This window comes from Prionailurus viverrinus, chromosome C1 (assembly GCF_022837055.1).
Source record: "Prionailurus viverrinus isolate Anna chromosome C1, UM_Priviv_1.0, whole genome shotgun sequence".
NCBI classification, from domain to species: Eukaryota; Metazoa; Chordata; class Mammalia; order Carnivora; family Felidae; genus Prionailurus; species Prionailurus viverrinus.
Genome location: NC_062568.1, coordinates 55,240,085 through 55,256,445, shown reverse-complemented (window position 1 = coordinate 55,256,445; position 16,361 = coordinate 55,240,085). Strand labels below are relative to the sequence as shown.

The window sequence follows — 16,361 nt, the reverse complement described above, 5'->3', positions numbered from 1 at the left end:
TCTGTTTCCCCAGCCACAGGACTCATAATAGCTGCCAACTACCTCCAAGTTTTACATGGTTCAAATCCCACCACTTTGAGAATCACCAAATACTTCAACAGTCCCAATTCTAGATTTCCTGGAGGAAGACTGTTGCTGTTTTTTCCAAGCATTCTCTTCTGGACCAATTAACTCTATCAGCAGGAGGAGGTGGTGGTGGGTAGCATAGCCCAGTGGGGGACGCAGGTGGTGAGGACATCCTGTGCAGTGAACTGTAGCCATATGGGTGGAAACAGGGGAGAGACATTCCCCAAAGAGGACAATAAGCAGATGTCTGACAAGTGTCCTGTACCTCTCTGATATCTAAATCTTTTGGGAGAAAGCAAATTATTTCTCTAAGAGAGTTAGGAAACGTCAATACCCTTCAATCTCCCAGTAGAATGGCTTTGGATAAACCTTTCCCTCTATTATTAACTGGAGAGGTTGTGGGATAAAAGCAGAGAGTGACCCCCCGCCCCCCCCATGGCTCACTTCAGTTTTAGCTAGTTTGCCTCCCCCTTCCTTCTTCCTTGTATTTCTTTTTCGCTTTTGCTGTGAAAACTCAGAGGACACCACCTGGACCAGTTAGGATATATTTTTTAGCTGCAAGTAACAGAAAATCCAACTTCAACTGTCTTCCTCCCAAATGGACCAAAGTGCAGTCCCAGGAACAGTAGCCTCAGGATCAATGGGAACTTGTTAGAAATGCAAATTCTCAAGCCCAACCCCAGACCTGATGAATCAAAAACTGGGAGGAGGGACCAGCAACCTTGGCATGCAAAAGCTGTGAAACACGGGTTTCGGCTGTAATAAAAAAAGTTATCTTCTGGACTGAAGAATTCCAGAAGGCAGCTGGGCTCAGGTCCAGTGAGAGAAGCTGGCTCACTCATGTTGAGGACCAGGAACAAACCTCTCCTTCCTTCCGCTCTGCCATCTTAGTATGTGCCTTTGCCCACCGCCTAGCTCTGCCACATTTACTGTCGCCACACAAAGATACGGCAACGTGCAGAGGCCACAAAAGGCCGATGCCTTCCCTGCTCTCCTGTCCAGGGGTGAGAAAGACCTGCCTACACGCTGCCAGCAGACCACCTCTCAAGTTGCCTCGGCCAGAACTGAGCAACTTGTCCAGTCCTAAACATGATATCACTGCATCTGGCTCAGGCCAATCAAAGTCTGCCACTAGAGCCAGAATGTGGTCAGCGTCCCCCACTGTGCATGGCTCCAGCAGGGGGTTGGATGCAGGACAAAATGAGGGCTCTGTCAGAAGCTAAAATTTCAGAGAAATCAAGGGGAAGGCAAGAAGGCACTGCGGTTGCGTGAAGCTGTGAGGAGTGTCTGGACACAGCAGGTCAACCCGTGCAGGGCAGTGAGGGAGGCTGCTTGCTGGGAGTCAGGAGTGAGCGGGCTTCTATTCCTCTCCAGAACTCATGGCAAGAACAGCCCAGGGAGGACTACAGGGAACTCAAGAATGTGGGCAATATGGTTCAGGCCCTGGGGGAGGCAGAAAAGACCCAAGGAGGGAGGCACTTACTTATTCACTGAAATAGAGCTTACCAAATGGTTCCTGTTAATTCACCATTTTCTTTTACCTTAACTTCTCTTCCTGTTTGCTGTGAAGCTTCATTTTTCATGGATTAAAAACAAAAACAAAAAAACCATTTCTTATTCCTGGGCCTCAGAATCTCTCCTCTGGAGATGTGAACAGTCTTTCTTCCAAGCAATCCCTAGCTGTCTCAACTGGCTGGAACCCAATTTCTTTTGTCTGCACTGAGGGTTCTTGAGGATTTAAAAGTGCCTGGTGGCAAAAAGCCTTTCATTTACTGAACATGCCCTTACCATCCAAAACACACCAAGAGCAATCTCTAGAAGTGACAACATGGCTAAGTGGGAAAAAGATGGGTTTTAGATGCAGAAAGACCTGGATTAGCTGAGTGACCTTGGGCAAGTTACCTAGCCTCCCAAGCTGCAGTCTCCTTGTTTACAGAATAAGATTATTAGTACTTACCTGAGAAGATTATTGAGAGGATTAAATAAGGTCATGTAATTAAAGCCTATGGAACAATGCCAAGCATATAACATATACTCAGTAAGTACAATCACCCTTATTTTTTAAAAAGTGTTTCTAATAATAAAGGAATGTCCTTATACCTAGCCTAGAACTTCTCTGAATGGTAAAGATTGAAGCATCCAAACAGGCTTGAATTATCTCAAGGCAGTCTTATGAATCAGACCTGCAGCTTACAGTGGCTTAAAAGATGCTCATTTCCATTTCCTCTGCAGGTGCTGATCGCCAGTGGCTGGACACTCTGAGGATGCGGCAGATTGCATCCGATACTTCTTTACAACGTTCTCAGAGCAATCCTATTCTGGGGTCACAGTTCTTCCCATATTTCAATGACCAGGATTCCTATGCTGCTGCCGTAAGGCGGACCCAGGTGCCCATTAAGTATCAACAGATTACACCTATAAACCAATCCAGAAGCTCCTCTCCTACTCAGTATGGACTGACCAAAAACTTCTCTTCTCTGCATCTCAACTCCAGGGACAGTGGCTTTTCCAGTCTTCCAAGTGACAACTCTTTAGAGAGGGGTCGGTACTCAGAGAGAAGCAAAAACAAATATGATCGTGGTAGTGCATCACTCAATTCTTCTCCTAGGGGAAGGTACAGTGGGAAAAGTCAGCATTCCACTCCTTCAAGAGAAAGATATTCTGGAAAATTCTACGGGGTTTCTCAGTCAGCACTCAATACTCACCAGTCGCCTGACTTTAAGAGAAGTCCAAATGACTGCCACCGGTCCAGGACCATACCGGGGATGCCTCTGCACACAGAGACAGACTCAAGAGCCAGTGAAGAGGAGAGCAGAGTCAGCGAAGGAGGATGGACAAAAGTGGAATACCGAAAGAAACCTCACAGGCCCTCTCCTGCCAAGACTAACAGGGAAAGAGCCAGAGGAAACTACCGGGGAAGGAGAAACTTTTGATGAACTGAACTAGAGAAGTTTTCTTAAGCAGGTTTTTTTTTTTCCTTTTCTTTTTTTCTTTTTTAAGATGTAATGGATTTTGATAATACCTTCAGACAGAATTAACAAAAAGACAACTTTTCCAATTTTGGATTTAGGAAATGCCTTCTAATTGAGACTACAGCCAAACCACAGCTAAAATGATGGATGTTGGCTGCCAAGGATGATAACTAGACTTCAACATAACTATACATACCTGCATCCCCACACCCCAAATTAACATTTTGACAGGAGGGGATATGCCACCTCATTTCCCTAACCACCGCCATTCTGGTTAGCAGGGCCTGGGCTAGGGTGAGGTTCAGTGGGGCATTTGTCTTGGGTGCAAAAGGGGGTACCAGGAAGCTTGGTAATCAAGATACATAACATTCTAATGCAATATTTAAATAAATGAAAATTAATGCAAAAATTCTGTGATAAACAAATCAAAATTCTACATAAATATAGGATCAGTATTACTGATTTTCCCTCTTGTCTTAGACCCCGGTATGGCTTGGTAAGGCACTGTTACTGTAGATCCTATTTTAAAACTTTGATATTTTGTTCATCATGAATTTTTGCATTAATTTAAAAAATACTGCATTAAAATATCATTTACCTTGATTACTGAGATGTTGGGAGTTTTTGGTTGTTTTTCTTGAGGCCTCCTTAAATTTTGTGCCCTAGGGAAGGGCCTCACTTGCCTTACCCGCATCCTGACACTGCTGGTTCGTATTTATTTTAGTAAGGTATTTGGATTCTTATCCTGGTCAGAGCTGAAGTAATTTGGCTTGTCATTTTTAGACAATAAAAGAGGTTATTGAACTTAATCTTGATTATGATGCATATCTCCTTCATTAAGACTCATCTGAAACCAAAGATCTAAACTGCCTAGGAGATTTGTGGTTACTGCTTTTCCAAAGCTCCCAGGGACTGCTTTTGAATATTATTTTCTACATTTTACTAAAGGAGAAGCAAAGAGGGAAAAAAAAAGTCCATAAAGACCCCCTGGAATGTCAGAAATCTAAAATCTGAAAGAAAACAGACACAGAGTGGGATAATAACGTCACAAGCCACAAGCCAAAGAAATTTAAAATTACCAACATCTTTAACACAAGCCAGTAAATGCCATCCTTGCAGCAAGAAAGCTCTAAGCAGCTGGGGGAAAAGAGGTAACCGGTACAGGTGGGAGAAACTGCCTGCCGTTTAGGACAGGAATCGTGAGATCCAACTTAGGAAATTCTTCATTGTTTACAATTCAGAAAGTCAGGAGGAAATAAACTTTTATGTCAAATAAATAAATGTTACATTCCAATACATTCTGAGATTCTGTTCAACATTCACTAACCCTGAATATCCAGTGTCCTTTGCCTGCACAGGATTCTCAGTGCTCTGTAGAAATTCAAATGCCACACTGGTACTTCTATGGGGTTGAGTTCTCTCTTAATAGAAACCAGTCATCAAGTACATGCTTATATTCCCAGAGAAGCAGATCTGCTCTAACACAGTGCCTGGGGCCTGGTGGAGGAAACCATTTTTGGGAGGCAATAAAGTCAAGGTTATAGGAAATGACCTTTATTTACAAGGGAAGCTGTGATCTAAACGTTGATGCAACAATTCAATTTTGTAAGTTGTATTGTTTGCCACCTGCATTTATAAGCAAAAGCAATGGAGAATGGTAAAATCAGAGAGCAAGGTGTTCTTTTCCATCATGGATAACCAACATCTCTAAGGTTGTAAGCTCCACTGTGATCTTTTCTCACAAATCTGATAGCTACTACAGTCTGTTTTCAATTATTTTCCCCAGGTCCTTGAGTTTAAATTTAAAGAAAAATGGACTAATAGAAAGTATGCTACCTTAATGGCATGCTGCTTCCAAATAAGCAATAAATTTCTCTGATGAGAATTTTTGGGTAAGTGGCTAAACACAGAACAGAGTCTTAACTAAGTCAGTCTGAAAGGAACACAAAGTATGGCTTTAATTACTAACCAAAATGGGCATTTTGAAGAATTATTTAAGACTCTAGTTTAAAAAAGTGTTACACAAATGATTGCTTGTTACAGTCTATTTTCTCTACTTCTTGCTTTCCTGGGCTATGGGTTAGAGAATCCAGGCTGGTAGTGAAATGACTTAATGACCTCAGCCCTATTTAGTGTAGTAGCCGATTGCAAATTGGTTATTCCAAGAGCACACAAAACTGACCACTTTGTAATACCTCTTGGAAAAAATACTTGTTAGCATCAATGCTCCCAGTCAAAACGAAAACAAGAATATCTAGAATCTGATTCTTGGTTGTAAAGAAATAATAAGAGTTGGATGTTCTTTCTTTCTTTTCTTTCTTTCTTTCTTTTTTTTTTCTAATGATGCTTATTCACCAAGAGTTGCTTGCCAGGTTGAAAGATGAAATAAGAACAGAGCAAGGATTAATAGAATTTTTTTTCCATCCAACTAAATCAGTTGCCAACAATGAGAAATTATAGAACTTACAAGAAGCTGAATTTAAAAAAAAAAAAAGGATATTTTAAGAGAAAAAATTCCAGTAGAAACAAATTAAGAAAATACATCTTGAGTTGGGCATCTCTAAATGTGGCGATTTAGTGGTCATTAAGGAGGCTTTTGACAGGATCTGGAACTGCTGAATCTATGTCGGTTGCTACCATACAGGTAGTCATTATTCTAGGCTCGGCCCAAACAAAGCAAGATATTTTGCTCTCTGCAAAGTCACTGAATTAGCAATTCTATAGAAATAGTCTGAATAATCAAATAATCCCAAATCTGTAAAGGAAAACTGGAGATTATTTATCAGGGACTAACTTTAGAAATAAATATAAACTAACAATTGTTTTCAACCAATTAATAATGAATATAGTTCATAAGAATAATAACAATTAAACTGCAGTATTTAAAACTATTCACAGTGAAATTGAGAATGGTAAAATCTAACCTGGGAAAATCAGATTAAGAAACAATTGCCACAAAAGAATACCCACAGTGGCACAAGTGATAACTGGTAAAACTTCAACAAAACAACTTTTGATATATAAAACCTTCAATGTAAAATTTAAATTGAAAAGAACTGATCCCGTGGGGAAAAATTGATACAAAAAATTTAATATAAAAATGAGAGGCGGGGCACCTGGGTGGGTCAGTCGGTTAAGCGTCCGGGAATGATCTCGTTATTCCCGAGTTCGAGCCCTGTATCAGGCTCTGCGCTGACAGCTCAAAGCCTGGAGCCTATTCCAGATTTTGTGTCTCCCTCTCTCTCTCTCTGCCCCTCCCCTCCTTGCACTCTCTCTCTCTCTCTCTCTCTCAAAAATTAAAAAAAAAAAGGGGCAATTTTATTATGTTGGATAGAAAATCAGGAAATTAAATTGACAATGACCTTCACTTCATGCAATTCTTTCTTGAAAAAAAATCTTAATAATAATATAGTTTTGATAAAAATATTTCATCCATATAGAGTCAGATGTCCTAGGGAAATCAAAATGTCCAGTAGTACAAAGTAGCAGAGCCAGAACATCCTGGACACAGCTCTGGGCTTTCTGACTTCACGGAGATTTTTCCATTAGAGAAGTACCAGCTACTTTATAAGTACATTCTCCATAATCTATCAATTTGCCTCAACAAGCTGGTACAGACACGGCATGCTTCCAAAATTTTGGCTCTCAGAAACTGCTCAGTTATAGGATGCCACGATTTGGTTGTGCCAACTTGTTCAGGACATAGCATTACTGAAATTTTAAATTATAGACACTGTACTTAGGAGGCTTATAAAATCTCTTGCCACCACCGGATCTAAGAGGCTCTAGGTAGGCCAGGATGCCCTGGGGAAGTCAGAGCATAAGCCCTGGGCTTACCTCTATTTGCTATTACTGAAACTGGTTTCTAAGATTCCAGAGGTGGAAGAAATGCCAGATCCACGGTCAAACTTGTCCAGACTTCAGCGGAGCCGGCACCAGTGACTTTTTACTCAATTGCCCTTTTCCTTTGACGAATGAGCTTACCAAATAATGCATGGCCAAATCAAGAGGGTTAAAGAATGAAGAAGACTCATGCCCTCATAGTTCATTCATGCAAAACCAAAATCAAGATTAACTCTCCAGAACTAATGATCCATATCCTCAACAGTCCCCCAGGCGTCCAGATCCTTCCCTTACCACTAGAGAAATCCCACTCAGGCCTCAAGATCCAGGGGACATCCTGCTTCTCCCTCCACATTTCCAACAATTTTCCCCATTCGGTACTCCTCTTGCAGGCCTTTCATCACTCACTCCCTAGCACCACTACTCAACCCTTCAAACCCACTTCCCCAAAGGTCCTCCGTGAGAACAGTGCAGGGATGCCCAAGAATGTGTCAACAGGAAAGCAAGACTAACCTCTGAGATGTCATCAGTGGAATGGCCACAAATGCTGCAATATCTCCCAGATCTGAAGAACATGTTTGCAAATCAGACTGGAAGTATGAGGCAATCCAAAGACAGCATGAACCTTTTAGAGGTGGAGGGAGGGTCAGGGTATAGGTTTGGAGACAAGTTTGGAGACAACCAGGGGTGGTCAATCTTGGAAACCCAAGATGAGGTGACCCACAAAGTAAAAGGTTAGCCATACAATCCACACCAGGCCTTCATGCTGGGCACAACTGTGCAGTCATGCACGGAGACCCCTTAAGGAGGACAATACTGTCCAGCAGAACCCCTTCCAAACAGACATGAGAATCCACTCAGTTGGGGAAATATGAACCTGCTGTGGAGACGGCCATATGGTCCCGTTCTTCTGTATCCCCATTTGCCTCTCCCCACGGCAATCAAACACCATGCTCTAGCCACACTGAATTGCTGCCGTGTTCCTTCTGGTCTTCAAAACTGGTAATCCCTCCATCCAGCTTCCTTGGCACTGTGTGGCTAGGTCATCCTTCAGCTCTCTGCTAAGACATCACTGCCTCCAGGACACCTTCCAAGATCCCCAGGCCTGGGTAAGGCCTTCCTTCCCTCATGAGAACCTTTTGGTTACTCAATCATATGTATTCCCCATTGTTATAATTGTCCCCAAATTTGGTTATAGAGTTGGTTGTCCTACTAGACTATCAGATCTCTGAAGGCAAGGGACCGTGCCTATCTTGATGACCAGTGTATCCCACAATAGTTGGTACTCAGTCTATTTGCTGAATGAATACATTAATTAATGAGCCTAGCAAACCAATAAATCATCTAAATTCTTGCTCTAAGCTTCTCATTTAAGTGACCTTACCAAGAGTCTCCAATCCACTTTAGAGTTGCATTTCTAGTGTCAAAATACTTGCCATTCTGACTTTATACATCAGCCTTTTGTGAGCTTTGCCAATGGGAGCAGGCCCCTGAGAACTCAGAGGCACTGATTAAATTTGGGGCTTATCACTGACAGCAAATTGTGGCTAAGTCAAGTCCCCCAGGGAAAAGTCAGACTATTTTTCCCAAGAAACAGCTCTTTGTATCATAGTGAACTGTATGATTTTCCACTTTGAATCTCTAGAGTATAGCACTACAAACACAGGCTCTCAATAAATGCTTGTCACAGGAATAAAAGAGAATAGAAATACTATGTGTGTTCAAGACATTCACATATAGACATTGTCTTTTTAGACACTTATAGTCTCACTATAAGGCTTTCCTTTCCAGAAGCCCAAAGATCTTTTTAATGACTAGCAACTGTTTCTAATCCTAGTGCCCTCCCCAGTGCAGCTGTGACTGCTCCTAAAAGTACATAAAGCTTTACTGAAAGTCTGACCTGGCAGTTTTCCTTTCTCATACCCAAAGGTACCAGGCACATTCCTGAGCCAGATGATTCCTGCTCTGGCTGAGCCTGGGGGAGGCTTGATGTTGGTGCAGGGACAATTCAAGATCTGTCAGCTGGTTGTGGCTGATTATCAAGATGTCCAAACTGGCTCCTTGCTATGTGTAAGCAATTTAATTTTGTGCCTAATTTTAATCTGCAGTGTACTGTATGTCTACATCTGCTGTGTTAAAGCATTCATTAGCATTTAAAGGGGGAGCTGATGGTATTGATCACTCCTATTAAAACCAAAAACTGTCATTTGGCAGTAACTGATGAGCATTCTCTTCAACCACTGAAGTCACAGCCGAAGTTGATGTACTCAAAACACTGGCAGAAATGGAAAATGCAATACTAAAGCAGGGATACCAAAGTGGCATCTGTTATAAGCATCTATGGTTTGCCACCACCCACCCAGTCCCCAGCTTCCCAGATTATGAGCTGCTCCACGACAGGAAACTGCATTTTTTCCTGAATTTCACCACCTGGTACAGTGCCTGGCACACAATAGGTTCTCAATAAAGTTTTTAATGAGTGAATAAATTAAGGAATGATGGCGAAATAACCAGTGCATGTTATAAAAACATTCTATATCAACAACTATATTGTTCACACAGGCATTGCAACAGCTATGTATTGCTGTGGAGTAAATCATCACAAAACATTTAGTGGCTTAAAATAAGAATAAACATTTGTTATCTCACATAGTTTCTGTAGTTCAGGAATTCAAGAATGGTTTAGCTGGCTGATTCTGGCTTGGGTTTCTGATGAAGTGTTAGTCAAGATGTTCACTGGGGCTACCTTCATCTGAAGGCTTGACTGGGGCTGGAGGGTCTGCTGCCCAGACGGTTCTCTCAGGTGGTGCTGAATGCTGGCAGGAGGCCTCAGTCCCTTCTCATGTGTATATTTTCACATACGCAAGTATCCTCGTGACATGGTGGCTAGATTCCCCCAGAGAAACAGAATCAAGAAAGTGAAAACCACAATGTCTTTTGTGACAGCCTCAGAAATCACACACGGTCACTTCCCATCCTATCTTACTGTTCACACAGGGTAGCCCTATCAGTATGGGAGGGGACAACCCAAGGGTGTGAATACCAGGTAAGAGTCTCTGAGTCACCTCGTAGCTGGCTCCCACAGGCACTAGAAAAATCACCGTACTCCCCAATTGTGGTTTGCCACCTCCTCTGAGCTTTGCCTTTTCTGCCTCTTTTACATTTTCCCACAATCTAAATTTCAAACCCGAGCTACTTCAACTGAGTGTTAGAGCAGGAAGGCATCATTAAGACCGTCTCCAGAAGTTCAGTACCCTCACTTTACAGATGAAGAAATCAAAGCCCATAGGAGTGACGCACCTGCCCAGCACCTCGGCCTGCTACAGGCCAAGGCAGAGCTCAAGGCCACCCCATTGCAGCTCTCCTCTACACTGTCCTCATGGAAGCCCGTGCTTCACAAAATGTTTAATCATACGTAAAACTGGTGTTGCTGAGGTCTGGCAGCTAGAGGTTAACACTTATTTTATTTTGGTACAGTTGGGCTTTCTTAAGTCTCCATAGAAACCGGGAGAGTCTTTGTGGATTAGTAGCTATGACTAAATGCTTCTTAAAAACATCAAGGCAATTACATTTCCTCTGTCATCAGGCCTTGTGTTGGTTTCCTCTGGTGCTTTAGAGGGAGCATTTGTTTTCTGGAACAAGTATTTTTAATAAAGTCTGCAGAGTACATTTTAATGCTCAATTTGGTCAAGCAAACATTTGCTGAGGTCCCACTGTATGTCAGGCATTGGCCCTCCCTTCTCTGTGAGTTCCATTATAAATTCAGAAACACATCTCAGAGGTAGGGGGAATTTCCTATAGACTAAATAAGAAACTTGGAAAGAAAAAGATGGAAGTATAAAATGGAAAAGAGATCATTTATCCTGCAGGACAGGAATAATTCCCCACTTTGCCAGTTCTTTCACCCCACGGCCTCCCCTTTCTCTGACTCTCCACATTTTATCTTTGCCGGGGGCACCTGCGCCTCTGAATTTTTGAGTTCTCAGGACTTAGCTTACCTAATTATTCTTTGTCTTTTTCTTTAAGAAAAAAAATCTAAAAATCACTAGTTCTGCATTTAATATAAAACACTCAATAATGACCTATCCTTAAATTTGAGCCATCTTATTTTATCAAAGAATCAAAATGAGTTTACTAAAATGAGAGCTCCCGTGCCAGATGGCCAATTTTCAGAAATCCCATACTTCTGACCAACACAGATGAAGTTCCAGGCAAACTCAAAGGAAAATAACACCATCTCCTTGTTTTACTGAGGTCTCGTTATAAGAAACAGAGTCACATTCTAGCTAGACACAATTAAATTTATTTTCATGTAATATAAAATATATCACAGAAGAAATAATTATGATTAGACTTAATGTTTATTGACTAATCACTATGTGCCCAGGCTGGTACTAAGCCCTCCCTCATTAATCTTCCTAATCAAGCCTAGGAGGTAGAGTCTATCATGATCTCCATTTTACAGTTGAGTAAACTGAGGCATAGAGAGGTTAGCTATTTGCCAAAGGTAATTCAAGAAGTGGCATTGCAACAGGGTAAGACCCCACAAAGATTGGTGCTGGAGGAGGGCTGCTCAGAATTCAAGGTGTCTCTAAGGGCCTGTGGTCACTGGAACCTTGCCCCGACACTCTACAATTAATGTGACTCAGCTTCAGCTACCCCCACTTGGCTGCTGCTTTCCATGCCACCAACATCTGATGTTTGCTGCTCTCCTGTATTTCAGTCTGCACCAACAAGCTTCCCATTGCTGATGCCCCCTCATGAACTTTCAGCTATAGTTCCTAACTTTAACTGGTAAATTCCATCCATATTCCTTGTTTCAAAGTCCCCAGAAGAGAGAGAACAGCTTGGCCCAGCTCATGTTTTTGAGACAGACGAAAGAAGTCACTGGTTGCTCTGCTCAGCAGACCCCAGGTTGCCTGGGTGCCCTCCCTGGTCCTGTGGCCTACGAAGTGCGAGAATGGCACAGCACAGAAAACAAGGCCATCCAGGATGTAAGGTCTATAACCATAATAACTTCTCTTAGAACAGGGTATAGGCATACTTTCCAGCACACTTTTATCCTCTACTATCTAATCTATACAGTGTACTAGAAGGGCATATTCCAACTAATTGGCTGAATTTAATAAGTATTTTTATGTGGCATTTATAAACTATACCAAGAAAACTGCAAATAAAAATTTCTGCTTTGTAAACAAGGCTGGACTGTGAGTAGGAAAAATACACTCCTCTCTCCTTTACTCTCCCATGACTACTGCACTCATAAAACTTCTGACACTAGATACTTGGGGCTTTTTGCCCATACTGAACAATTCTGCAAATCCAGCTGGGTGTCCTACAATTTAACTCAATTCTGACACTATCTCCCTGCAGATCCCACAGGTTAAGGGCTCAGCCCACAAAATTGCTTCCTCCACTTCGGATGCCAATCACAAGTCCACATTGTCACCTGTGCTTCTGACCAGCTATAAATCAGAGGTTCCCAGGCTGCATCCTTGGGTTCAGTAATTTGCGAGAGCAACCACTGAACACAGGAAAACAGCTTTACTTATTATTCACCAGCTTATTAAAAAAGGATATGATAAAGAATACAGATGAACATCCAAATAGAAGAGATGTGTAGAACAAGGTATGTGGGAAGGGGCACCCAGCTTCCATGCCCTCTTTGGGTGCACCACCCTCCCAGCACCTCCATCTGTTCACCAACCCACCAAGTTCTCCAAACCCCATACCATTAGGATTTTTATGGAGGCTTGATTATGCAGGCGTGATCAATTACTAGCTCCATTTCCAGCCCTTTTCTCCTCTCTGGAAAATGAGTGATGGGGCTGAAAATTCCAAGTTCTAATCAAGACGTGGTCTTTCTTGTGACCAGCCCCCCATCCAGGAGCCCACCAAGAGTCTCCTCATTAGAACAGACATTCCTATTACCCAGTAAATTGCAAGGGATTTAGGAGCCTAGTGTCAGGAACCAGAGTCAAAACAAAATATTAGAACAAAAGATGCTCCTATGTGCTCTTCTCACTTAGGAAATTACAAGGGTTTTAGGAGCTCTGTTCCAGCAATCAGGGTCAGACACCAATATATATTTTCTATTATTTCACAGATTGGATAACTTTATATACCAAAGTGTAATCAATTCAAACCAATATTTAATTGAGCATGTACTAAAAGTAACATCAAGGACAAACTTCCTAAGAGTAGGAATAGAGTTTTAGGATTTGAGGGGTAGGAAAGACAACACATGTCCCCCAAACTGGGGTCAGATATACTGTAAAGGACACACGTTCTTTAAGAAATCCTAACTTTTGTGTTTTTAGTCTAATAATAATCTAAGAAATATAGGAGCAGATTTGGGATCATCTGCACAGACTCCTCAAATCTATGTACTGTCATGCAATTTTGGTGTTTGGGTCTGTGTTTTTCTTAATGCCAAACAGCATCAACATTCATTTTGGTGAGCAAACCATAAAGGGAAACCTAATGACACACATGAGCCACATTTATGCCAAAATGCACTGTATGCAGCAGTTTGATTTCCTGGTGGTTTGAACAGAGAAAAATGGAGACAGGATTGAGGTACTGAAGGCACTACATTCATGACGGAACCAGCAACTTTACTTCAAAAACTATCATTCTGTATACCCAGTTAATGGTGTCAAGTTTGATTTTTAGCTTATAAATTAGATTGGGTTGTACAGCTGAATGACAATTACTGAATAATGCAAGGAGTTTATGCTTTCTCAGGTGGTGGTGTTATTTAAGTACCATTATCACCAAAATAATTTATTAAATTTAATAATTCTTCTTTTCCTTTTAATAATTTAATAGTAATTTAGTTTTTAGAATTTCATTAATTCTTTTCTTTTTTAAAAATTTTTATTTATTTATTCATTTAAGTAATCTCTACACCCAACGTGGGGCTGGAATTCACGGCCCTGAGATCAAGAGTAGCATGCTCTTCCAACTGAGCCAGCTAGGCCCCCTAATTCTTTTTTTTTTTTTTTTAATGTTTATTTCTGAGAGAGAGAGACAGACAGAGAGTGACTGGGGGGACGGCAGAAAGAGAGGGAGACACGGAATCCAAAGCAGGCAGGGCTTGAACTCACATACTGTAAGATCATGACCTGAGCTGAAATCAGATGCTTAACTGTCTGAGCCAGCCAGGTGCACCCCCCCCCCCCAAATTCTTTTACTTTTAAAAGAAGACCATATATTTCCTAAAGTCTGAGAAACACTGATTTAGGTTAACTAATTTTCAGATGAAAGGCACAGGCACAAGGCCCTGAAATATAAAGAAACCTGTGAGCTACTTAAGATAGGGACTGTGACTTATTCATCCCAAGAGCCCAGAACTTAGATCCTCCATACACTGTTACTAAACTCAAGTGCCCAGGACCACAGCAAGATGGTAACAGAGGCAAGGCTAGCTTCTTACACCTATCTTCTTTCCTAGACTCCACCCCCTCCTTCCCTCCCTCCCCTGGCCCCAGGAGGCTTGTCAGTCCTTGCCTAGCTGGGTCACCTAAGTGTGACTGACTTTTTAAAAACTGTAAATATATTTGACGCTAATGATGAGGGAGCATGGGGCAAGCTGAGGGCAAAGTACAGGCTAACAGCACTCCCCACCTCCCCCAGGCGGGATATGTGTGATATTCCTCGGACACTCCTGGCTGTCCAAGATCAGGGGAAAGGAAAGAAAGCAAATGGTTGGCTGATAGAGATCACAGCCATGCAGGACAGGAGTCTCCTTCAGTTTATGGATAACTTAGTAAACTGCAAGAAAAAGGCAATTTTACCCATAGCCTAATCTCCAGAAACCTACAGACGCTGTTTCCTGGAGCCCTAAATATCACCCTCATCAAGATGGAAAGGGGTTTAAACGCTTGCCATGGTGGCATGGGAAACTAAGGCAAATGAAAAATTAAATGCCCTTATTGCCGACAGCCCATTGACAAGTCCTTGAAACAGGCAGAGTAACCTCCTTCCAGGAGCTCAGCTGAAAGATGGTGACACTTTGCTAGGGGCAAAAAGGAATCTTGGACTAACATTATCCTACCCTCCTAGGACCCTGTAAGACTACTTTAACATATAAAAATTCCTTTGGAAACTTCCTTTATCTCAATTCCCCCAACATATATGCTGGCAATTATACTCCAAGATTATGGCCCCCTGATACACATCTGAAGGGTCTCATGACTGAGGTTTTAACTAAGTGGTAATAAATGGTGTTTTCCTAACAACAGCTAGCCCCTGAAAGTCCTAGAAACCTTGCTTCCAAAATACCTCAAAGACTTACTCTATCCCTAAGCCCCTCCCAACCTCAGGGTATATAACGAGTTACTCATCACAACCCCAGTGCAGCTCTTTCTCCCCACGAGTCCTGGCCCCGTGTTTTAATCAAATCACCTTTTTGCACCAAAGATGTTCTTTTTTTTTTCCACCTTTTTGCACCAAAGAATTCTTTCTTGGCCGTCAGCTCCGGACCACGCCACCATCACCCCCTAAAACTCATCAATACTGTCTTCCATTAGTTTTCCAATGTCCTTTTCCGGCCTTTTTTCTCTCTCCCATTCTCAGTAGTTGCAATAATTGAAACTACAATTCAACTATAGCTTACTCTGTGCCCAGTGCCTTGCAAACATTACCTTGTTTAACATTTAATTAGACTTCTCAAATCTTAAATTGTCTTCAGTTTTACCTTTTTTGTTTGTTTGTTTGTTTGTTTGTTTTAGCTTAGCAGCTTTTCAAGATGAATGGTTACTGAGTGTTCCTAAAGGCTGGCACTTTGAACCTGAATCAGGCTACTGTGTCTACTGAATTAATGATACTTGTCTATTGAATTAATGATACTTGCCTAGTCATTATCTTAAGAGGTTTTTGTTGTCTTTAAAGAGGGATGATTCATTTTGCTTGGGACAGAATGGTGCTCAATAAAAGGCAGTTCACATGCAAGTGGAAACCTCGGTATGTTATGTGTTCTGCTGTGAGCTGCTTTCCTTAGCCAGGTTCCCTGAAAGAAAACACCCCTCCTCTTCTCTCAATCCATCATTTTTCATAGACAGGGTTCCCAAACAAGACAGGAAAAGTACCAAATGTAACACTGTTCTTCCTTTACGCAGTGCTTTACAGCTACCCCACACACGGCAGGCTCCATAGCCAGGGATACCACTGTGTTGAAAACCCTTATCTCTGTTCTACAGATGTGGAAAGATTTTCCTGGGGGTATTAAAAATATCTAGAGTGTTATCCAAATTGGAAGAAGAACTTAAGTCTAGGCTTTAATTCAAATCATTGTGGTCCCATTTACAACACTGTCATTACAAGACTGAGTCCAGTGATAGCTACAGAAAAAAAACCAGAATGAACGCTGTAGGGGAGGAAAAAGTTTTCCTCCTCCCTCTTATGGTCTCTGGTTGGGTCTGCAAGTTAAACCGACAAAAACGGATTAATAGGAGAAAAGTGTGCAATTTATGATAA

At 41.8% G+C, this 16,361-nt stretch overlaps 1 protein-coding gene across 2 annotated transcripts in view; it reads left to right on the top strand.

Annotated features, from left to right (window-relative positions):
* Positions 1 to 4,332, top strand: part of MAP3K20 (mitogen-activated protein kinase kinase kinase 20) — a 185,641-nt gene extending 181,309 nt beyond the window's left edge. For both annotated transcript variants that reach the window (XM_047869069.1, XM_047869071.1), the window contains exon 20: positions 2,299 to 4,332. In XM_047869069.1, the coding sequence (XP_047725025.1) occupies positions 2,299 to 2,999 (701 nt within the window). In that variant the 3' untranslated portion in view covers positions 3,000 to 4,332. The remainder of the gene's footprint in view (positions 1 to 2,298) is intronic.
* The last annotated feature ends 12,029 nt before the right edge of the window (positions 4,333 to 16,361 follow it).